Genomic DNA, 23,883 nt, shown 5'->3' on the forward strand with positions numbered 1-23,883 from the left:
CTTGTTGCAATTCAAACCTTAGCATATTTGATATATAAATGTTTGTCTTTACAATTCCTCCTTGTTTATATTGTGTGACCATAGAACATTCTCTTTTCATTGTTATAATTTGGAATGGTATTTTGTAAAGTTGCCAGGAGGTCATAAAGATGCAAATTAGCTGTTGAGTGGACAAAGAACCTCTTCCCTGCTCAACTCTGATTGGTCGAATCAAACTCAGGTGGGCCTGCCCTCTCGTGAGTTTAAATATCGAGCCTGCTCTGAAGTCCCTGCTTCTCTTCTCTTCTGGCTTCGTCTCTTCAGAGACTGCCCTTCCCCCCCCCTGGGGGAAAGGATGGAACAATGGACTTCTACTGCCACGTGGTTAAGCCATGCGGGCCGATCACGAGGCCCGCAACTTTCTGCAGGACTGCCTTTCTGAAACCTTTTGAACAATTCCATCTCTACACGCGCATACGGATATCGGTCCAGCACAGAGCTTGCAAGTATCCGTTAGCCCATCCCAAGCGTCGCTTTTAAGCCACAGCTACCACCTCACGCCGCCTGCATCTCACCCACCCACACCTTCCTTTCACGATGTCCAACCTTGCTGCGTCTGAGAAGCAAAATCCTATAGTCTGTTCCTGTAACAACACAGCGCCACGGCGTGCAACTTTCCAGGAACAAAGGGGGGTCATGCTGATGTATGCCTACGACGCACCATGGGCCAGACACCAAGACACCAAAGCCACTAACACACAAAGAAGTGGCGCACTGCCCTGGCATGCAGCGACAGAGCACATCAGTAGATGGGGAGTTGATTCTAGCTCCAACCAGCAAACTTCACACCCTCACTATGACGCAAAACAGCCACCTCCCCAGGGTAGAACATCAAGAAAGATTGTGTGTGACAAGTGCCCAGGTCAACAAGGGGCAACCATGACTTTTTACAATCACACGCAAGTTCACCAAGCGGGTAGAGTACCACCCAGCATCCCACCAGACAGACCACTGCATCACAGTACACCTCCACATGTTCTCCAGGTTCAGACGGCTACTGATAACCAGCTCAGACAGAAACGCCCACTCCAGGACCGACATCAGGCACAGAAGTTTTGGAAACCAACAAGCATACAAGCCTAACTCTATTCTCTGGAACCAGTCTCAGCCGGCCAAGTGTAAGGAACCAACTGAACAACGAGCAGTACGCTGGAGAAGTATGTGTCTGTTAACATGTAAACTGGGACAGAAACAGCCCCCTTATGTCCACCGCCATCAAAGGGACCTCAAACCAACCGACGTGTGTGTCTCTTTTTGATCTGATGGCCTAAGCTCAGACAATACCACCACAACATCCAAAGCACCAGCCAAGAGACTTCAACCTGGTCACACCCTACACCACTCACCAGTACTTCAATGAAAGACACCGGAGCATGACACCTGCTTTTGCTCTGTAATCACTGCAGAAAACGTGAAGGCCAGAGAGCATGCTGCACCCGGCAAGATTCACAAGAGGAACAAAATGTGGATGACAAGATTTGATGTCATAACAAATACGTGAGACAACCTCCCATCTGTTGTCCAAGAAACTTCTGCCACCTTAGGGCCAACCAACCCCCTTCAAGCCCATCTTGCATACTCTCTGGGTAGTGCCATCCCTCTGCACATAGCCCTGAGCAAGGCGAGATGGCATTTCTACTGAACCTACCTATTATCGAGGCCTTACAGACTCTGGATCGGATGTCTGCTCGCGCCAACTCCCCTGTGGTCCGGTCCTGGACCGCCGCGGACACTGCACTGTGCCTAACCACTACATTAGGGTATGCCCTTATTCTTGGCTTGTCCTTCGTCCTTTACAGAAGGGTCAACGGAATGCAGGAGTCAGTGAACAAGTGTACGGCGGCGTTTCCTTGGGAATTCAAACGGAGCCGCGAGAAGGGAGGCACGCAAGCTGAGCCCGAACCTAACCTCCTCGAGATTGACCAACTGCCACTGTGCCACAGCACTGAGGACCAGTAAGACCCACCTGTCACCTCGACCATTACGATCCAGACAACCATCGGCCGTCTAAGCTTCTACAAACCCCGTCGTCCGAAAGGGGGGATATGTAGGGTATGGTCGGATCAAAGTTTACAATCTGTGATCGTAAAACACAGCAACCTCTCAGCAGGACTACGACCAGGCACCAACAAGTCTGGCCAAATGTCCTATTCTCAACACCTTCATCACTGACCAGGACAGATTCGGAGACTCTCCCCTAGACTTCAAAGGAGGTTCTTGGGGGAGGACAGGACTGTTCACCAAAGTGAGAAAAGCCATGTGGCCCCCAGGGACTGAGAGCCTCAAAGTCTTCCAAAAGATTCTCTCTTTCTCGTTCCTTAGCCACAAAAGACTGGTTTAAAGTGTATACACATGAATCTCCACACTGTATGCTTGCCTCTGTTATTCTCCTTCACCTATAACCTCAAAGGCATATGTGCTTAGTGGTATTCTGTGTATATTTACATTCTTGTCCAAACTACAGGTCAATGTAATTGTAACCCCTTCATGTTTCATATCTACGTGTTTCCCATTTCATGTCTTAGAATATGGTGTATAGCACAGTAATGTATTTTATACCATACTCATTTTATTCTATTCTAAGTCTATTCCTGCTCCAAGCTCCCAGGCGACCATGAATGCAAATGAGTTAGTGTGCCGGACAAAGAAACATGTTTTCGTGCCCAAAACTATCTCATCTCATTGGATTGCCCACCTTGGAGGGGCGTGACGCCCTCTGTGTTAAAACATCTGAACACGCAGGAAAGCTTGCTCTTTTGTGTATGTTCGTTCGCTTGGGTGCGTTCGCGCTCCTGCGCGTTCGCTCGCCCGTGTTCGCTCGCCGTGAGAGACCTGCCTCTCCTCAGAGACAGTTTCTTCAGGCAGTTTTGCTTCAAACTAAATCAACGGAATCACGGCCCACTCTGAACGCATCAGGACCCTTTGATACGCGCGCCAGCACGTGTCCCGAGAAACAAAGAAGCCAATGCAAGTATCTGAACTATTGCTAACCAGTTGCGAATAAGCTTTGCCCCTTTTAAATAACGAGATTTGTCCTTGATGGTTCGTGCAGATGTGAATAGCTGATTTAATACTGCCTTTTTCTTTGCTTTATCTATTTCTTTCATTCTCTACTGTTTTACGTTTTTATGTTTGTTCGTTAATGTTTGGTCTTTGTTAGTAGTTGGTTTTAGTTCCCCCGTAGTGTAGATAAATAAACCGCATGTGTATCCACGCTCGAACTGTTTCTGTGTTTATTTATCACATATCAAGGTCACTTAAACTGCTTGATTTCGTTAAGATTTCTGAAGTGGTACTGAACTACAGAAAGAATATTGTTTTTCCAGGCCAGGGGAGTAATATTTCTTAGAGTTAATATACGACCTGCTGATCACTCGCTGGACGAGTACATTTTAGTTTGTCGCTGTTATTAGCTCTGCTGCATCAGGTTAAAGTGTATAAAATAATTAATGGTTAATCACAATTAATTATACGTATGTTACTGTGGTTAAACTCATGGTTTCCCCGAAATACACTACACTAGTGTATGATTAAATCGATGAGTGGGTCCATTGATGTGTTGTGTTACTCCAAAAGAGTGTAGTAGCTCTGTAAACGCCACTGCTAATGCATCGATAGCAGTATCTACGTGGATATTAAAATCTCAAACAATTAGTACTTTATAAACGTTAACCAATAGGTCAGATAAGAAGTCCACAAACTCTTTCAGAAAATAAGTGTAGGGACCAGGAGGTCTATACACAGTAGCCAATGTAAAAGAAAGCCATGGTTTTTTACTTTCATTTGGAACAATTATATTCAATGCAAGCACTTCAAATGATTTAAATTTATGCTCCGTTCTCTGAGTTACAGTAAGAAAGTCTCTAAAGATTGTTGCGACACCACCACCTCGACCAACCGGACGTGGCTCATGCATATAACAGTGGCTTGGTGGGGTACACTCATTCAGACCGTAATAATCATTTGGTTTAAGCCAGGTTTTGGTAAGGCAAATTATATCAAAACTGTTGTCTGTGATCATTTCATTTACAATAACTGCCTTTGAATTTAGTGATCTAATATTAAGTAGGCCGAACTTTATGAGTTGGTTTTGGTCGTTTATTACATTGTCTTCAGGTTTAATCCCGATCAGAGTTTCACCTAAATTATTATTTTGTAGTATTATTTGGGGGACAGATACGGTCTCTATGCATTTGGAAGCAGTAACATTTATAACAGTTGAGTGGGAGGAACACAGACTATGGTTAAAGTTTTGACTTTGAAGATCCGCTCCGATGCTGCTGGGGTGCAGGCCGTCGGGGCGGAAGAGCCTAGGTCGCTCCCAGCACAGATCAAAATTATTAACAAAGAGCAGCTTCTGTTCAATACACCATGACAGCAACCATTTATTTAGGGCAAATAGTCTACTGAACTTTTCATTCCCTCGTCGGTAGGTAGGAAGCGGCCCTGATACGATGATCCTCGCCGTGGGCGATGCGTTGCGTACCAATGAGTGCGCACCTTACCTTTAGTGGAGGAAGTGCGTACGTTCCGGACGATTGATTCTCTGATGACCACAGCATTGCATTCTGTCTCGCAGAGGGCGGCAAAACGGTTCCTGGTTAGGATCTCGAAGACCGGTGGCAGCAGTTGGGTCATCGCTCCGGTCCTGGCTCACGCCTTTCGCCGTGGGTGTGCCAGTTCAGGAGTGAAGTTCATTTGGGCTGATCGTGTTCTCGAAGCCTGGGCTCTGTGCAGAGAAACACGCGGCGTAGAAGTGGTAGGAGTATTACAATCATGATGAAAACTTACCGCGGAATTGAGAGCGTCAGCTCGGGATGTTTCCAGCGTCGTTTTACATTCTCGCAGCCGTGTCTGCTTCTCAAGTAAATCCTGGATCTGCTTCTCCACAGCCTCCAATTCCGACTGAAGTGCGAACGTTTCCTCATCTGCACTCAAAGGTACAAACACATCTGAAACATTAGCCATTAGTGATGTAATAATGATAACAGTCTGTTAAGCAGTAAGCAGGCTGGTAATGCTAATAGGGCTAATAGCGAGTGATCCGATAAAAATAATTTATCAGTGCGTTTAAGGATGATTTTGGTATGGCATATACTTAAGGATAATGTCACGGAATATGTGGAAGAACCCAGATGCAGGCAGGCATGAAGGGGTTAACACGAAAGACTTTAATGAAAAAACAAGAAACAAAAACCCACAATGGGGACAAGACTCGATAACTAAAATAAAAACTGAAACAAAACACTTCCCACGGGGGGGCAAAAATAAACTAAGAAACCAAACAGCGACACAACGTCTTAAACAAAAAACACGGCAGGGTAAAAACACAAGAAACTCACAGACTACGGACAACGCTAGGGACAGGATCAGGAACGGGAATGGGAACACTGAACGCAAGTACATACACAACGCAATCCACGAGCAACAAGACAATGAAACATGAGGGCATTTATAGGAAAGACAAACGAGGGATAATGACACAGGGCAGGTGGGAAACATTAGACACGGCAGGGAAGCAACACATGAAACGAGAGGGGCGGGGCCAATGACAAGACACAAGAAAGCACATGAGATGTCAAAACATAAACAACTCATGGCTTTCTCACACAAAAGCTAAGGGCTCTGTCCCGATCCTGCCACAAGACTAGAAATTCAGAAACAAGACGGCAGGACCGTGACAGATAAGTTTTACCCTCGGTGAATAACAATTTAAAACACAAGTCTTAAGATATAAAGAGAATAAACGATGTATTAAGAACCACGCGCTCTCAGCAAACAGGAAGTGACATAATCCAACTTGTACTCAAATTCAATAGAATGGCCCAAACACATGATGATACACTAATAGGCTTGTTTGAGATGCACCTTGCCTCGCCTGAAAAGAAGACGAGAGTAGGCGGCTGCAGTAAGGGGAGGAGTGAAAACAGCACAGGCAAGACGGACACTTCCCAAATCACGCTGTCGAGTCGACTGGAACGGCAGCAATGGAATAGATCGCGTTCACGTTTTTTATCGCATTTTTCTTGGGCCAACTGAGTTTAAAAGTGAGAAATGTTCTAAATCGTATATTAGACAAACTCTCAACCATGTCAAGGCTGAACGAAAGAATTTAGAAATGTTCTTTGACAAACGAATGCTTAAACTTAGAACCTCCTATTTCAAGTTTACAGTTTACCCCCCCCAAAAAAATACATTTCAAAATTGTATGTGATATTTATCCTTCTGGGGAGTTCCTATATTGTGTAAATTCTGTGTAAATTCTATTGTGTATTGTATTGTGTAAATTCTGTAACTCATTTCCAGAAAACACAGACCCTATTTTTCCCTATAATTCCTGGACAAAGAGCAATAATTGTGGTTAAATGAGTAAAATGTTGTGAATTTAACATGTCGTTTATAAAAAATGTAATATGGAAAATGTGAAAAAGGAGGTCAAACTTTTTTTCAATATTAATAACTTTTGTTAGCTAAGAATTTAATTCCCAAATGTATTTTTTTTATTGTTTGTAGTATTTAAGAATGATTTGGGACAATATTTAAAAATGCTGTCAAAACCAAATAATAAAAAGCTGGAATTTTGTTAGACTTATTCGATAATATAAATTATATTTCTTGTTTTGAATTTATTAATATGGATGGATTGAACATTTTGATTTTTTTCTTTCTTTTTTTGTCTTTGTTGTTTTGTTTGTATTATCTTTTATTATTTTTTCTCGTCTGTTTTTTAATGTAAACTGTACACCATCTTGTTTTGTAATGTTTTTGTTATACTTTAATAAAAAAGCGCTTTTTATCGCAGATGAAATCTATGCAATTGAATTGCCACTGCTTTTACATCAAGGTGCATCAGGACTATATATTTTTTACCTTGGTTTGTTTTTTCCACATATAAATCTCAAAACCTACTTCAGTAAATGGACTATTAATGGAGCACACTTAAGTAAAAGGATATCAGCTGACATTCTCGCCCAATGAGCATTTAAGCTGTGTCGTCAGCAAGTTGTTTCCCATCATGCTTTTCATCAGCGCAGTCGGTGGAGAACTGCGCCCGACTGAAGAATCCGATACAGCCGCCTGGCCGTCGCGAGAGTTTTTTTGACACACGTCAGCATGACATCAGAGCAAGGCGGACGTAACTCGGACACATTAATACCGGCATGCATCTCGCGCTGATCGGTTCTGCGCAGAATTTGGCCATCTCAAACGAGCCTATTGTATTTTACAAACACATTAGTGTATCATTACGAAATTTGTTATGGGTCATCAGCCCCATGCCCTGAAATAGCCCGTAAAGATTCGGACCAGCGCCACCTAGAGGTGAGGAGATATATTTACAGGCCTATAACCAGGGATGCACATAAGTGGTGCGCAGGTGCGCATGCGCGACCAAAATTAAAAATGCGCTCTGTAAATAAGTTTAGAACGCTCATTTGCGTGCTGACATGGTTGAAACCTTTTGATGCACAATCACTGTTTTAGACCGACTAAATGCTGGATAAGATTTCCGTTTGTACTGAATGCTGCTAAAACTACTGATATCTCGTTTGTTCCCGGTGTTAAACGGGACCTGGGTGTAAATGGTGAAAAACGGAGTATTGGTAGCTCCGCCTTTGTTGGTTGTGCTTTCGTTACTAGAGAAGCACGCGGCACGCGCAGCCTCTGTGAATTTCTGGAACTGCGCTGCGCTGCACATCTACCAAAACACCGCTTCTCTTAAACTTTCTAACACGCAGCTTGTGTTTCTCTATCTATGCTATACTCGATCCTAGCTCCGCACCGCAAGTCTCCATGTGCGCTCGCAAGTGCACTTCAGAAACCTGCCAAAAACCAAAAAGGTTGTCGTTTTAGGTTTCAAAATTGGTGTTGAAAATGAATATTTACTAATGTAAAAAGAAAAACAAGAAGAAATACATTATCCTTTTATTTTAAGTGTACTTTAAAGTAATATAAATGTAGTATTATCCCACTTTATTTTGTTTATTGTTCATTAAAAAGTAACTACTTTTTTACTTTTATTTTTAATAGGTAAATATAATTTGTCACACTATTTGCAATGTGAGCACCAAACCGAATCTCCAGGTGCTCTCTTGAAAACCAGATAGAAAAACTTATGTGCACCCCTGCCTATAACTTTGTATGCGGTTGACAGATTTTCGTGGGAGTCAGCATGTCCTTATTTTTCTGAATTCTTGCCAAGTCCAACGATATCACGAATAACTTTGCAACTGTTAGACCGATCGAGACGAATACAGCGTAGGACACGGAACAAAAAAGGTGGTGGGGCTGTGCCACCTAGTGGCCTTTTAATTAAACAAAACGTTAATTTGGGGCTCAACCCAGGGTCGTAGCAGGCAAGATGGTAAAGTGCAGTCATCACGAAGTTTCTTAACGCCAAGCAGAAAGAGCAAGTATTAAAGGCTGCAAGGGCTAAGGGACCAATTGTGTATAAAAGCCAGAATATTCGTCTCTTCCCCGACCTGTCAGCAGAGATTCACAGACAACAGAGAAGCTACGATGCAGTTCGTCAAAAACTACGCGATAAGGGAATCAACCGGCATAGAATAATTTTCCCTGCTCCACTGCTTCTCACACACGAAGATCATACTGTGATAATGAACAGTCCAGAAGAAGTTGAAAAGTACATGCAACACATAGATGGCAAGTAATCTGCGGAATATAGTAGGTTATTAATCTTTTTTGGATTTTATGAGTCACAAAGGGGATGTCTATTTTATGTATATTGTTAAGTCGCCCTCCCTTCAAAAAAGTGTTCAAATGTATGTAACTTAGAAAAATGGCTAAATCTAAAAACAATGAATTTAAGACTGTATGGGTCAATCGATCCCTTTGAAGACCAGAAGAGGGCGCCTTGCTACATTGTGAATAGTTGAACAGAGTTATAATAATATTGTTACAGTTCTTTTATGCGTTTTGGGGAGAAATTGTATTGTCATTGTTTTTGATGGAATAGTATTAAAAATAGATGGGTATAAAATAGCAGGGAGGGTTGAAATAGCACAAAGAAGAGTGTAGAGAGTTTGTCAATAGTATGTAAGACACCATACAAGTTAATTTAGGAGTGGGGTTACTGTGTTACCGATAATATATGGGAAACTGTTGGGGTGAATTTTTTGTAAAGTTTTTGTTATGTGTTAATTTTTGTTTGGCTTCCTGTTGCTCGGCAAATAGGTGCTTTAAGGCAATACTTAATGTAAAACTAAAAAATGTCACAAGCAGGTGGACTTAAACTTCTATCATGGAACTGCATGGGTTTGGGTAAATTAAAAAATATTAAACAGGTGATGAATAGAATAAAACAGTCATGCAACAGTGGTGTTCTTGCAAGAGTGCATATGTCTAAGGAAGAAGTGGTGAAAATAGAGAGAAGGTGACAGGGACAGGTTTTTGCTGCGTGTTATACCACACAAGCTAGAGGAGTTATAACATTAATACATAAATCTGTGCCATTTCAAGTAGATAATATTATTAAAGACCCAGCTGGCAGACTTGTAATTATTCAGGGTGCGTTGCTGACAGAGAGAATACATTTAGTGAATAAATATGGCCCAAACAAAGATAACCGTAGATTCTATAGTAATATATTTCTATTGGTTGCTTCAATACCGGGTCAAAATATAGTTGCAGGTGATATGAATTGCACCATAGATCCAGAAAAAGGCCGTTCCACAGATATAGATATTACCCATGTAAACTCAAGAAAACAGATTTTTATGAGAGAGCAAAGTATATTGGACATATGGGGACATCTCAAACATCTTTTTCATGTTATTCTGCAACGCATCAGACTTACTCTCGAATTGACTACTTTCTTGTATCAGCCCAAATGCTTTCAAAGATTATAGATTGTCAGTATCATAGTATTGTCATTTCTGACCATGCATCAGTGTCACTGGTATATGCTGATTCAAAATTGATTAAAGATCCTCCAAAATGGCGATTTCAACCCAGTTGGCTGAATGATCCATCGTTTGTTGAGTTTCTAGGTAAACAAATTTACATGTATTTTGAAACAAATCTATTTGAAACATCGCCCGGGGTTCGTTGGGAGGCATTTAAAGTTTTTGTAGCTCCAAAATTAAGAAATCTCAAAAAGAGGATTTAGAGAGTAAGATTAAGGAGCTGGATGGTGAAATTTTCCAGAGTGGTTTGATATCTGCAGAAGAACATAAGCAACTCTTACTGCTCCGGTCTAGGTATAATACATTGTCTGCGAATAAGATAGCAACCGAGTTACTGAAATTGAAACAAACTTTTTACAATCAGGGAGAGAAGTCAGGTTAATTGCTTGCGTGGCAGATAAAAAGTAGACAAATGGAGAGGGCTGTTGCGTTTATTGAAAACAGATGGTAGCATTATAAATGACCCACGCGAAATGAATGAATCGTTTAGGTCTTATTATATAAACTTATACAGCTCGGAATGTATACCAGGCTCGGTAGTGCAAAATACGTTTTTGGATGATTTGGATCTACCAACTACACCAGAAGAACAAAAAAAACGAATTAGAAAAAGACATCAGTCTGCAAGAAGTAGTAGATGCGATTGAACAGAAGAAGGCGGGGAAGGCGGCGGGACCAGATGGTATCCCTGTAGATATATATAAAACATTTAAAGATAAACTAGTTGGACCCTTTTTAATATGTTATTGGAAGCCTTTCAGAAGAATAGGCTACCTATGTCTATGAATGAGGCTGTAATTACTTTGTTGCCTAAACAAGGAAAACCTCAAAATAAATGTGAAAACATGCGCCCTATAAGTCTACTGAATTCAGATACTAAAATCCTGTGCAAAATTTTGGAAAGGATATTAGAAAATTCATTACCATACTTAGTAGGGAAAGATCAAAATGGTTTTATGTTGAATAGACCGTGCTGCCGTGGGAGTCTTCGTGGACGTCGAGGGGCTAGAGGGAAGCCCCGCTCACACTCCCGCTGCAGAGGGTGAGCTAATACTGGACTCTGAAATATTAGACTGTGCCAATGGATTGGATTACTGGCTGCTCCCGCCCCCACTGGTCCTGCCCAGCTCCTCCTCATCTCCGCTGGTCCCGCCCAGCTCCTCCTTTTCTCCGCTGGTCCCGCCCAGCTCCTCTTCGTCTCCGCTGGTCCCGCTCAGCACTCTTTCAGCAGCCAGAATCCCATCGCCAGTTTCCAGACAGTCCCCGCCCAACCTCCCACTCCCTCCTCCTCTGTCATTGCCAGCCAGTTCATCAGCCCGGGGTCTGCTGGTACCTGGAAATGCCTCGGCTCATTGTGTCGGTTGTTCTTCGGGATCTCCAGCCACCAGCTACCTCGGGGGTAGAGTTTCCCATGTCTTCGCCACCAGCCCCCGAGACTCGGACTCCACCTCGGCCCTCCGACCCAGTGGCTCCACCTAGGCTCCTGACTCCCTCAACTTAACCATGTCCTGTCAGCCCACCAGCTTCACCAGGCTCCTTCGTCCTTCCGGCTCCACCTTGGTCAGTCATCGACCATCCGTCGCCTCGGGGCTCCGATCCTCCGGCTACACCTCGTCACTCTGCCCCTTCTGCTCAGTCAGGCTCCTCCTTCCCCCTGGCTTCACCTCCATCCTCGGTCACTCTGGCTCCACCGTGGTCTTCTGGATCCCCGCCTTGGTCACCGGAGCCGTCTGCTTCGCCTTGGCCCTCTGGACCCTCGGTGTCACCCGTGCTCTCCGTCTGCTCATCTCCACCATGGGCTCCTCCTCCATCAGCTCCGTCAGTTGGCCCCCTGGTGTCATCAGCCCTTCCTCCACCAGGGCTCCATCCTCCAGAGACTCCACTGTGGGCCACCGCCCTGGCTGGTCTCTGGACCACCGCCTACCTCCTCCTGCTTCAGGCTCCTCCTTGGCTCCTCCCACCTTCCTCACCACCCTGGCCCCACGGACTGCTACCTCTCCCCATTGCCTGCCCCTTGCCAGGCCCTCGTCCACCTCCTGAACCCCCACCCTCCCTCCTCATTTGGACCTTGTCAGCGCGAGGATGCACCGTTCCGGAGGGGGGCGTTATGTAACAGTTGTCTTCAGTTTGGTTTTGTCTCTGTGTTCATTATTAGTTAATTAGTCCCTCACCTGATTCTGTTCTCCCTGATTATGTTCCCTTGTTATTTAAGCCCTGTGTTTTGACCCATTCCTTTGTCTGGTATTGATTGTGTTCCGTGTGCTTGTGTGGATTCTCTTTGCTTTATTTAAAGATTACCCTTTTTGGATTACCTCTCTCGTCGTGCGTATTTAGTTACACAGCGTACCATTACAGTGTGGTTAAAAAACATATAAAAAAGTTATAAGCAATGTTCTTGTGTTCTAACTGCCTTTCCCTGTGTTTTCAAAATGTGATAATCTGACATGTCCAAAATATTTCCTCGGTCTGCCATTGTGGGCATTGCCCATTTGGAATTTTATCATAAAATGCAGTATTTTAGAAACGTAATGGTGGATCGCTACGAAACTTGGTATGGTTCATCAAGGTCATGTTCTGAGAGGACCTGTAAAGTTATGGGCCAGCGCCCCCAAGTGGTCAAGAGATATACCGAAATGTATAAATCTGCTTGTAACATACGAGGAAATCAACATAATGTTATTCAATTAACATTAGTATATTTGTTGGCTCATGCCGCGTTCATTCATATCAAAGCTGTCATATTCCCCCATACTTCCTGTCTGTCATATTGAATTATATAAAAAACATACTTTTTCGAACTCCTACAGCTGTCTGAGTTGCCCTGAATTTTGTATATAGCTTCTAGGGACACCCCTTAATAAAATTAATAAAAGATTTTTGATTGATCAAATGGTTCTCAAACAGAGCCTTTATGAAATCAGTTTGAGCACACCAAAGGGTCATGTGGCTGTATCTTCACAACACTTTTGTGTATTGACACAGAACTTGGGATGCATCATCACTGGAACGACTTCTTCCCCTTACACAAGCTTGGGGACAGTTCTAAGCTATTATATTGTGCTCTTTTTGCTTTTACATATATGCTGTGCAGAAGCTAATCTTCAGAAATGTCCACATGTATTTCCCTTTGTGCCCTTGTAGGGCTTGACCCCATAGTTGCTGCTTGCAGCTAAATTTAGGGGTCAAGCCACGGAGTGGCATAGACACCTATTGCTTCCGTTAGTGCTCTTACGTTGTGACGACGTACCTGGACCGGACCATAGTCATTTCCAACGACGTAACTTTGTGATTCCCATATTCGTCGTGACGACGTAACATTGGACGTTGCTGGGACATGGTTATTTCCTCCTGAAGACATACCTGGGACGTACCCAGGGGCGTATCTAGGATATAAAACCATCAGGGGCTGAGCCTAAAACATTAGGGGCTAATGTAGGAATTTGGATTAGGTTGTAAGGGGTATTCTTTTCAAGGAAAATATGCTTTGCATGAACTTTTTTATGCAATATATTATCAAACACAAAATAATCATATGTAACTTTATACATCTGACCCATTGTTTAGCTACTTATGTCTACTGTACTTCATTCTCTTGTGGAATATTCAAAGTTCTTTATGATTCTTTTATCCATGTATTTTTCCTGTTCATTTTTTGATGGTGGAATCATCACAGAGTATCTTTGAGACTTGACTTGAGCAAAAAAAGCATATGGTAATGTTAGTAATGCGTTAGTGCTTGCTTTCACGTTTATGAACTGGGCGATAATAATGCATGCAATTAACAATCAGTCCCTTTAGGATTTCATTCAAGGAATTTTCCTTGTTTGTAAATTGTGTAAATATTTGTAATGTTTTTTTACAACTTTAATTACTTAAATACTAAAAGTATTTATATGAATATAAATAGGGGCCCGTTCTTCGTACATTGCTTACTACATCCAAGATCAAATGAAATATCCAAGATGACCTAATCCCGCTAATCATGATCTGGATAATTCAATTCTTCGAACGCACCTCTTGTGTACGATTAGTATATCTGGATATAACTGGAAAGGCAGCATATATCGATAGAAGAACTAGTGATCAGCAACGCTGCTATTGGCTGGTTGTTACGTCAAAAGACGCAGTTACGTCCATAGTTTTTTTTACCGCTGCTTAAAGATTATGACAAATTTTAAAACCTTATTAAAATGTCAGGAACACTTCAAACGATGCACAGACAGATTATTTTAAGAGATAGGCCTATGTATTACATTTTGAAGCAGTTGTAAACTGAAGTTGTATATTTTGATAAACTAACTAAGTTATTTTTTTATAAATTATCTTTTTTAATGGTTAATTGCAATGAGATGGTGTTTTCCTCCCACAAAATAAAGTGTTTTATACCCATTAGTGTTCACTGCATGGGATACTGAGGAAAGGGCTGTCCGTTTCAATAACATTTCTTAAATTGGATTAACTCCGTAGCAGTTGCAGGTGTCACGGTCCCACCGTCTTGTTTATGAAATTCTAGTCGTGTGGCGGGATCGGGGCAGAGCCCTTAGGATTTATGTGAGAAGACCATGAGTTGTTTGTTTTTACTTCTCATGTGTTTTCTCGTGTCCTGTCATAGGCCTCGCCCCTCTCGTCTCATGTATTGCTCTCCTCCCGTGTCTAATGTTCACCACCTGCCTTTGTTAATTATCCTTCGTTTGTGTTCCCTATTTAATGCCCTCTTGTTTCATTGTCTGGTTGCTCGTTCATTGTGCGTGGTATCCTTGCTATGTACTCCATGTTCGCTGTGTTCCTGTGTGCTGTGTAAATACCAGTCCTAGTAAGTGTTTAGTCTAGTCCAGTCATTTAGTGTCTAGTGTTATGTTAGTTTAGTCCAGTCCAGTTTATTGTTCCTGTCTATGTTAGTGTATTATTTATCTGTTAGTGTTTAATCCCCTTGTGGATCTTTGTTTTGTGTTTTGTTTATTTAATAAAAGTTTTTTGTTAACCCCTTGATCTCCGCCTGCCTGCAATTGGGTTCTCTTTCCACGTCAGCCGTGACAGCAGGAGTTCACATTATCTGAACGGCTTTTACATCTGCTGAGTCTGCATAGAAAAGTGGTATAGATAGTGGAAAATATGGTTTTGTTGTGCTATTTTATTGCTTTTAATGTATTGTGAATTATTCATTTCACTCCACAAAAGGCACAAGGCATCCATGTATAAACCTTTAAAATTCTTTAACGGTTGGATATATGCAAATTCAAAAGCCAAAACTTCAAAACATTAACCTTGACAATATAAAGAACACAAACCTTAAACTGGAGATTTAATTTTAAAAAGATTGGAGATTAAGTAATTATTTCTATATTGTTTACTGACCTAACATGACACTGATGACAACAGAAAAGATGACACTGATACCTGCCTATTATACATGGAGATTAAAAGTAAAATGCATGTGGGCATAATGCATGTTTGTGTTGCTTTTTATATAAGAATAATAAAAAAATGGTATACCAAAAGTTATATCTCATGAAGCTCAGTCTGTAGTGGTTTAGAGATCATCATCAGGCTGTACCTCCCTCACAGGTCTCCTCTGTTTTCTGATGATGTGTGTAGTGTAGCACATGACACAGTACAGGCCCTGTCAGGCACTTTTGATAAACTGAAATCCTTCATTCCTATCAGTTGCCCAAAGGTCATTTCATGATCCTGTCCTGGCTAGGGCTGCAGTGTAACAGGTTTGGGTCAGGGAATGGTGTCTTCAAACACAGTCCCATCATAAATGTGACTGAAGATTGTTGACTCATGCAGATTCAGGTCATTTTGCTTCAGTGCTGGTGATACTGTAGGTGCACATTAGGTCACACACCATCTAAGAGATTAATCAGTCAGCTTCCTTATTGATTCAATTACTTTTTGCTTAATACTATTACTAATATTAAAATGAATATTACCTGCAAATATCATAATTTATTTTCAGAAAATAACGTGAGGCCTCAGAGGCCTATGATGCAATCTATGACATCAATCAAAACACATAATGCTCATTGACATGATCATGACTGCAGAATCTTTAGTTCCCTTATATCATATTAATTTAGCTGGGGTCTTAAGAGACTGAAATACCACAAATTTGCAAATGGCAAGACAGACTGCATTTTTTATAAATCCCCCATATCATATGCACTTGTCTGAGCTTTTATATCTCTTGTTTATATTTTTATAGTATATGCGAATATCTCCTTTACAAGAAAAAAACAATATTTTATTTATTCATTCATTTATTTTGGTCCTCACCGAAGACTTTTCACAGTAAATGAGAAACAAAAATTGTTCTAAATATATTATATTACAATAAATAATGTTCTAAAAGCAAAACATTGCGTTAATTACATGTTAAATTCGCAAAGCTCTTTCTATTAATCATGTACCTTGTACAACAAGTTGCTTTTGTATGAATGAAGCCGACTTAACTGCGTCATGACCGCGATCTAATACGGTTTACATGAAATAAGCCTGCTCCCGAGCAGGTTTAAGGTAACGGACCTGTTGCTAAGACAACAAGTTTAGGAAGAGCGTCGAAGAACCGAACAATCCAAGATCATGCGAAATCGTCAACAATCAAATCCAGCTAACTGAGTTAGCGAGGTACGAAGAACTGGCCCCTGGGTGTCTGGTCCCGGGTTTGAGTACCTGTTTGTTTTGTTCTTTGTCGATCACATGGTGCTGTTTGACACCCATCAAATCTTGTTGCAAAACATTTCTTAGCTCTCATTTTATTTATTAATGACGTCATCGACGTGACTTATCACATAATAGTAGACCTCAAAAAAATCTAAGGTCGTTCAACCCCTAATACATATATGCTAAGATGTTGTTTGTCACACACACAGCAGTAAGTCCTGTATTTGAGTCCTTAATATGTTTTCATTCACATGCAGTTAAGTTACTTAGTGAAGAGACAACTGCATTTTATAACCAAACTCACCTGCAAATTTTTGGGGTTCACAACGGTGTTGACTACAACTGCACTATAATGCAATATTATTTATGCGTTTATAGATGCCACAATGGCAGCTCTCTCCTAGACACAAAGAGTGATTAGATCGAAGGCTTAAAAACCCAGATTAAATTAGAGGAACAACAATCAACCAACATTAACGGACCGACACAGGACAGAGAAAAACCCGGGGGTAATATAGAGGAGGAAATCAGAGCGTGATGAGCGACCAAGAGGGGAGAGAGGAAAGCTAAAGTGAAACCAGGTGAGGAGAGCGAAACAATAATGAGCGGGTAATAGTGAAACGAGGGGGAGGGGTAGCCGACGCAGACACCGAGCACATGGTGGGGTGTGGGCAGAAAGACACTCGTGTGTGCGGGCTGCGGGAGAATGGCGGGACTTCCGCAAAATAGCCTCTAAATACAGGTGCTGGTCATATAATTAGAATATCATCAAAAAGTTGATTTATTTCACTAATTCCATTCAAAAAGTGAAACTTGTATATTATATTCATTCATTACACACAGAGTGATATATATCAAATGTTTATTTCTTTTAATTTGATGATTATAACTGACAGCTAATGAAAATCCCAAATTCAGTATCTCAGAAAATTAGAATATTACTTAAGACCAATACAAAGAAAGGAATTTTAGAAATCTTGGCCAACTGAAAAGTATGAACATGAAAAGTATGAGCATGTACAGCACTCAATACTTAGTTGGGGCTCCTTTTGCCTGAATTACTGCAGCAATGCGGCGTGGCATGGAGTCGATCAGTCTGTGGCACTGCTCGGGTGTTATGAGAGCCCAGGTTGCTCTGGTAGTGGCCTTCAGCATTGTTGGGTCTGGCATATCGCATCTTCCTCTTCACAATACCCCATAGATTTTCTATGGGGTTAAGGTCAGGCGAGTTTGCTGGCCAGTTAAGAACAGGGATACCATGGTCCTTAAACCAGTTACTGGTAGCTTTGGCACTGTGTGCAGGTGCCAAGTCCTGTTGGAAAATGAAATCTGCATCTCCATGAAGTTGGTCAGCAGCAGGAAGCATGAAGTGCTCTAAAACTTCCTGGTATACGGCTGCGTTGACCTTGGACCTCAGAAAACACAGTGGACCAACACCAGCAGATGACATGGCACCCCAAACCATCACTGACTGTGGAAACTTTACACTGGACCTCAAGCAACGTGGATTCTGTGCCTCTCCTCTCTTCCTCCAGACTCTGGGACCCTGATTTCCAAAGGAAATGCAAAATTTACTTTCATCAGAGAACATAACTTTGGACCACTCAGCAACAGTACAGTCCTTTTTGTCTTTAGCCCAGGCGAGACGCTTCTGATGCTTCCTGCTGCTGACCAACTTTATGGAGATGCAGATTTCATTTTCCAACAGGACTTGGCACCTGCACACAGTGCCAAAGCTACCAGTAACTGGTTTAAGGACCATGGTATCCCTGTTCTTAATTGGCCAGCAAACTCGCCTGACCTTAACCCCATAGAAAATCTATGGGGTATTGTGAAGAGGAAGATGCGATATGACAGACCCAACAATGCAGAAGAGCTGAATGCCACTATCAGAGCAACCTGGGCTCTCATAACACCTGAGCAGTGCCACAGACTGATCGACTCCATGCCACGCCGCATTGCTGCAGTAATTCAGGCAAAAGGAGCCCCAACTAAGTATTGGGTGCTGTACATGCTCATACTTTTCATGTTCATACTTTTCAGTTGGCCAAGATTTCAAAAAATCCTTTCTTTGTATTGGTCTTAAGTAATATTCTAATTTTCTGAGAAACTGAATTTGGGATTTTCATTAGCTGTCAGTTATAATCATCAAATTAAAAGAAATAAACATTTGAAATATATCAGTCTGTGTGTAATGAATGAATATAATATACAAGTTTCACTTTTTGAATGGAATTAGTTAAATAAATCAACTTTTTGATGATATTCTAATTATATGACCAGCACCTGTATATAGTATCAAAATACAAATAAACTGTTTTTCATCTGTTGCACAAGAGCAACAATAACTAAAATAAAATAAAACTTTTAAAGCGCAAGGTCGGTGGTAGCGGGGCTATGCAGTAAAAGAGCAGCAGGTGGATCTCTACAGCAGCCTAACGTTACTGAGACGTTACCTCAGTAACGTTACCCGATTTCTCTCGGAGCAGATTGGGAGGTGTAAAATTCGATCTGTGAAGGCCTCACATTACGTGATAATCTGGGCCGAACCTCGGACCCGATCGAGGTTCTGGACCCGATTTTTTCAAAGATTCTCGGGAGGGGAAATCGGGGTAAATTCTGGCCGAGAATCCTGTAATCTGAGCCAGGTTTGAGCGCACGCATTTACTTTGGGTAGTATACGTCACCTCTAGTTCAGGGCGCATTATCTCAGCCTCTGATTGGCCGATCTGAGCGTCCGTCATATCTTTGTAAAGGTGAGGGTCTCAACTTTCGGAAGATATGCGTGTCATTTGGATCAATGGATGTTTTCATATTTTCCAGAATTTTTAAATATCATAACACTACTTTGTTGCGTTTTGCACATACAAGACAAAGCAACGGATTATTCGTGCAATCACGCAAAACGGTGAAAATGGGCTCATTTTGTAGAAGAGAATCTAAGGTAAGAGACGATATAGCATTTGTGGCTATCTGCGCTATATTCCGCAGCTCACGGAGCAAATGTTCAATTTTTTCACTAGTGTGTTTTCAAAATGTGATTTCTTACCTCATGATTAATTCGAAGCCTGTTGGTTATGTGTTTATAATTCAATAAAAATAACTGGAACCTTAATCCTGGGAATGAGAGCTTTTATTTGATATATGATTTGCCCATGTTTGTCAAATTTGAGCGATATGAAAAATATTAATATTGGACAATGTACAAAAATGGGGGGGGGGAGATAAATAACTATCTTACAGTCAAATAAATGTCCAAATTGATTCATATCTGCGGAAAATAGAGAGCCTACGCTTTCAAACAATACCAAATATGGGTTTATTGGTCCACTTCAGACCTTTAAAATTTTAAATAATATCTTGATGATGTCACCGGTCTGCAGAGCTTAAGAGGTTTAATATGTTTACTTAAAAATGTGTATGCTCTGATCCCCCCTCGGGACACGCCCCATACTTTTAAAGCCCCTGATCTAAGATTAGTTTTGCTCTGATAACAAATCAAGCTGGATTTCTGGAATCAGAAATCTAATTAAGATATTATTCAACATTGACGTTTTTGGCATTAAATCTTGAAACGTGTGGTTTTATCCTTTATGTTAAAATGTCAAATTAAAAACATGTAAACACACATTAAAAACGTGTACGCAAAGGCAATTCTTTTGTGGAAAAGTAGACACAAGAAGAGAGTAAGTCTGTATTATTTTTATGTCCTTGAAAACATATTTTGTATAAATATTTTGTGCCTTGAAGGTAAGATCCTCTGTCTATATGGCCTCTATGCATTTTTGCAGCTGATGCTTGCTCAGGATGGCTGTTGGCATGTTCCTGAAGCTTCTTGCAAATTCACTTTTGATCTGTAACCAAAAGAAAAATCAATTATGCAGGTCTCTCCAGATGTTACGTTACAAAAGAATTATATAGATTTATGCATTTCTTTGAATTGTGTATAGTAAACTTTTTTACCTATTGTGAGTCATGTGACTTATGACCAGGTGTCCAGCTGCGAGTGCAGACATAAGTGACAGCTCTCCTGCAAGTACGGTGGCACACACAACCTTGGCAAGCTGACGGGCATTCTCACCTGGGCACTCCTGACTGGCACCCATTACACCTAACATCTGGACACAGAAGTGAAAACAATACTACTTTATCAACTTTATGACCTTAAATCTTTCAGAAGCCACTGACTCTTTGACAACGCAGTATAAATACCTGTAAACAGGCCTGCTGGGGAGGAAGGTTAGTGCCCCCACCAACAGTGCCAAGCTCAATAGAGGGCATAGTACAGCTGATATAAAGATCCTCCCCTGTGGACCCTGAGGCTTCCATTATAGTGATGCAGTTGGAGCTGCCTACTGTCTGAGCCAGGTCCTTTAAAAGTAAGAGATGTTCTATTAAATTTGTATAACAGCATAGACACTGTACAATTACTTTAACTCAAGACTAATACAAACAATATTGTTTTTTATCTAAACATTTATTACCTGTCCACAAGCAATATAGATGGCAGCTACAATGTTTGCAGCGTGAGCATTAAAACCCCCGATGCTTCCAGCCATAGCTGATCCAACCAAATTTTTGCTGATGTTGACATCTATCAAAGCATTGGTCGTTGTCTTTAAAACCTAAATAAAAAGACACTCATGTAAGACTGTCCAAATGTATAAAAGAAACTGTATTATTAGAAGAAATTAGCATTTAAACTTAGGAAGCATTATTAAATGTAAACAAATACAACATATACAGACAATTAACGATTCGATTTTGTAGTGAACAGCAGACCAAAGAATGGGTCCAGTTCATTACAGGGCCCCTCTCTAGCTGCTACAGATGAGGAGGGTTCGCTCCAATAGAGGTAACTTGAGTTCCCTTTCTGTTGGTCTCTCGACGTTGTATCGAGACAGAATGGGGTTTGAACTTGAGAACCTATCATCTCTGATTGTACTTTTAAAAGGCCAATTAACTTGGCGAAAGGCATGGTATACCAGTCTCCGCCCCATGCATACGGGTATAAAAGGAAGATGGCGTGCCCATTCATTCATCGTTTGTTCTTCGGAACCAGCGAGGCATTCATTTATGCTGAGCGATTTTCATTGCTTCACATTCTACTGGATCTACGACGCAGAGCAGCGGACTCGTCCTCTTCGTGTGCGACTTCCCCTGGGCGTTTCGGTAGGGGACCGAGGTGTCTAAAAGAGCAATTTCTAAGAGCGTGCACTTGTCGCCAGACATGTCTTACCGCTGTTCCCTTCATCCTCCAACCCGACGGGACACCTGCATCATATGCTTGGGCGCCAGCATACGGACGTAGCGTTCATAGATACAACATGTCCGCATTGCGAGCACATGTCTATCAAGGTGTTGCGGTCACGGTTGGCTGTGTTCTTCCTAGACGCAGCCACGACTTCGTCTGCTTCCCGTTCTGCGGTGGCTGCCCAGCCATCTGCAGTGGGCCGAGCGGCGTTGGTGATATGGGGACTCCCATGGGCATTAATCTACCGGTGACCATGCCCCGCCGCGCTCACCGAACCTGTCTCTGATGGACAGCAGTTGACCGTCCATTGTGGATTCACGCCGCGAGTGCGTGATGAGGTTTCCGTCACAGCATCGGATGGCCCAGGGAGACCCAAGACATCGGGCACAACTCCAGCCACTACACCGCTGTTGAGTTGCACTGGGACGGTCCCTGCCACGTCCCACCAGGGCCTGATGCCCAACTTGCCTCAAAAAGAGCTTCCTTTTTCCCCTGAGTGTTTCTTTCAGCAGAGCACAGCCTCACCTCGATGTTGCCTCATGCTGATCGTGCAGCCCTCAGCACTCTCCACTCAACAGTGCAATGTGCAACGAAGACTACAGGCAGGTAAGTCAGCAGAACCACCCGTTTCCCCAGGGCCCCGGTGAGATGGCTGTTCTGCCAGCCACAGAACCTCCCCCCATGGGGACGGTGACACAGATCTTTCCCCTAGTTCCTCTGTCGCGGTGTCTGGGGACGTGGTTACAGCACCCCAGCCCATCGTGTTGGCTAATGAGGATGATCAGTCTCGGCTACACGATCCAATTTGCCAGATGCCTTCCCAGGTTTCGGAGCATTCTGTTTACCTCGGTTCAAGGCGAGAATGCTCCTGTACTTCAGGCCGAGCTCGCCACCCTTCTGGTGAAGGATGCGATTGAGCCCGTCCCTCCAAACGAGATGTCTTTGGGGTTCTACAGCCCCTACTTCATTGTCCCCAAGATAGGTGGGGGGTTGCGCCCCTTTCTGGATCTCCGCACTCTGAACAAGGTCCTTCACAGGCTCCCGTTCAGAATGTTGATGCAAAAGCGCATCCTGACATCTGTTCGGCATCAGGATTGGTTCGTGGCAATCAACCTGAAGGATGCATACTTTCAAGTCTCGATTCTCCCTAGTCACCGACCGTTCCTTCGGTTTGCTTTTGAAGGCTGAGCATACTGGAACAAAATCCTGCCCTTTGGTCTGGCCCTGTCTCCCCATGTCTTTACCAAGGTGGCGGAGACTGCTCTTGTTCCCCTCAGGAAGCAGAGTGTGCGTATTTCTCAACATAAGCGCACTCGCGAGATATGTTGTTTACGCACAGGGACCTCATGCTCTGGCACTTCGTTGGATGGCCCCCACCTGCAGTGGCATATCAATTGCCTATAGTTGCTCGCCGCTTGGCTTGCTCTGAAGAGGTTCCTTCCTCTCATTCAGGGCAAGCATGTGCTGCTCCGCTCAGACACCATGGCTGCCATGGCGTACATCAACCGCCAGCGTGGCATTCGCTCACGGCAGATGTCGCAACTCGCCCGACGCCTCCTCCTCTGGAGTCAGCAGCTGGTGAAATCCCCGCGGGCCACTCATATCACGGGGGACCTCAACCAGACAGCCGATGTGCTCTCTCGGCAGGTCATGCTCCGCGGAGAGTGGTGACTCCACCCCCACGCTGTCCAGCTCATTTGGGAACATTTCGGGCAGGCACAGGTGGACCTGTTCACCTCACTGGACACTGCCCATTGCCCGCTTTGATACTCCCAGACCGAGGCCCCCCTCGGCACGGACACCTTTGTGCACAGCTGGCCGCAGGAAAAGCTGAAGTACGCCTTCCCTCCAGTGAGCCTCCTTGCACAGGTCCTATGCCAGGTCAGGGAAGAGGAGCATCAAGTCCTGTTAGTTATGCCCTATTGGCCCAACCAGACTTGGTTCTCAGAGCTGACGCTTCTGATGACGACTCCCCCCTGGCTAATTCCCCTGATGAAGGACCTT

At 42.8% G+C, this 23,883-nt stretch overlaps 1 protein-coding gene across 2 annotated transcripts in view; it reads right to left on the reverse strand.

Annotated features, from left to right (window-relative positions):
• Positions 1 to 18,901: 18,901 nt before the first annotated feature.
• hmgcra (3-hydroxy-3-methylglutaryl-CoA reductase a) overlaps positions 18,902 to 23,883 on the reverse strand; it is a 41,595-nt gene continuing 36,613 nt past the window's right edge. Inside the window, exons 15-18 of one of the 2 annotated variants that reach the window (XM_057327785.1) lie at positions 21,110 to 21,250; positions 20,838 to 20,996; positions 20,589 to 20,743; positions 18,902 to 20,479 (exon numbers count right to left, since the gene is read on the reverse strand). In XM_057327785.1, the coding sequence (XP_057183768.1) occupies positions 20,428 to 20,479; positions 20,589 to 20,743; positions 20,838 to 20,996; positions 21,110 to 21,250 (507 nt within the window). In that variant the 3' untranslated portion in view covers positions 18,902 to 20,427. The remainder of the gene's footprint in view (positions 20,480 to 20,588; positions 20,744 to 20,837; positions 20,997 to 21,109; positions 21,251 to 23,883) is intronic. The other variant, XM_057327786.1, reaches the window with a different exon arrangement.

The sequence above is a fragment of the Triplophysa rosa genome, unplaced genomic scaffold (assembly GCF_024868665.1).
Source record: "Triplophysa rosa unplaced genomic scaffold, Trosa_1v2 scaffold297_ERROPOS213765, whole genome shotgun sequence".
Classification (NCBI taxonomy): Eukaryota; Metazoa; Chordata; class Actinopteri; order Cypriniformes; family Nemacheilidae; genus Triplophysa; species Triplophysa rosa.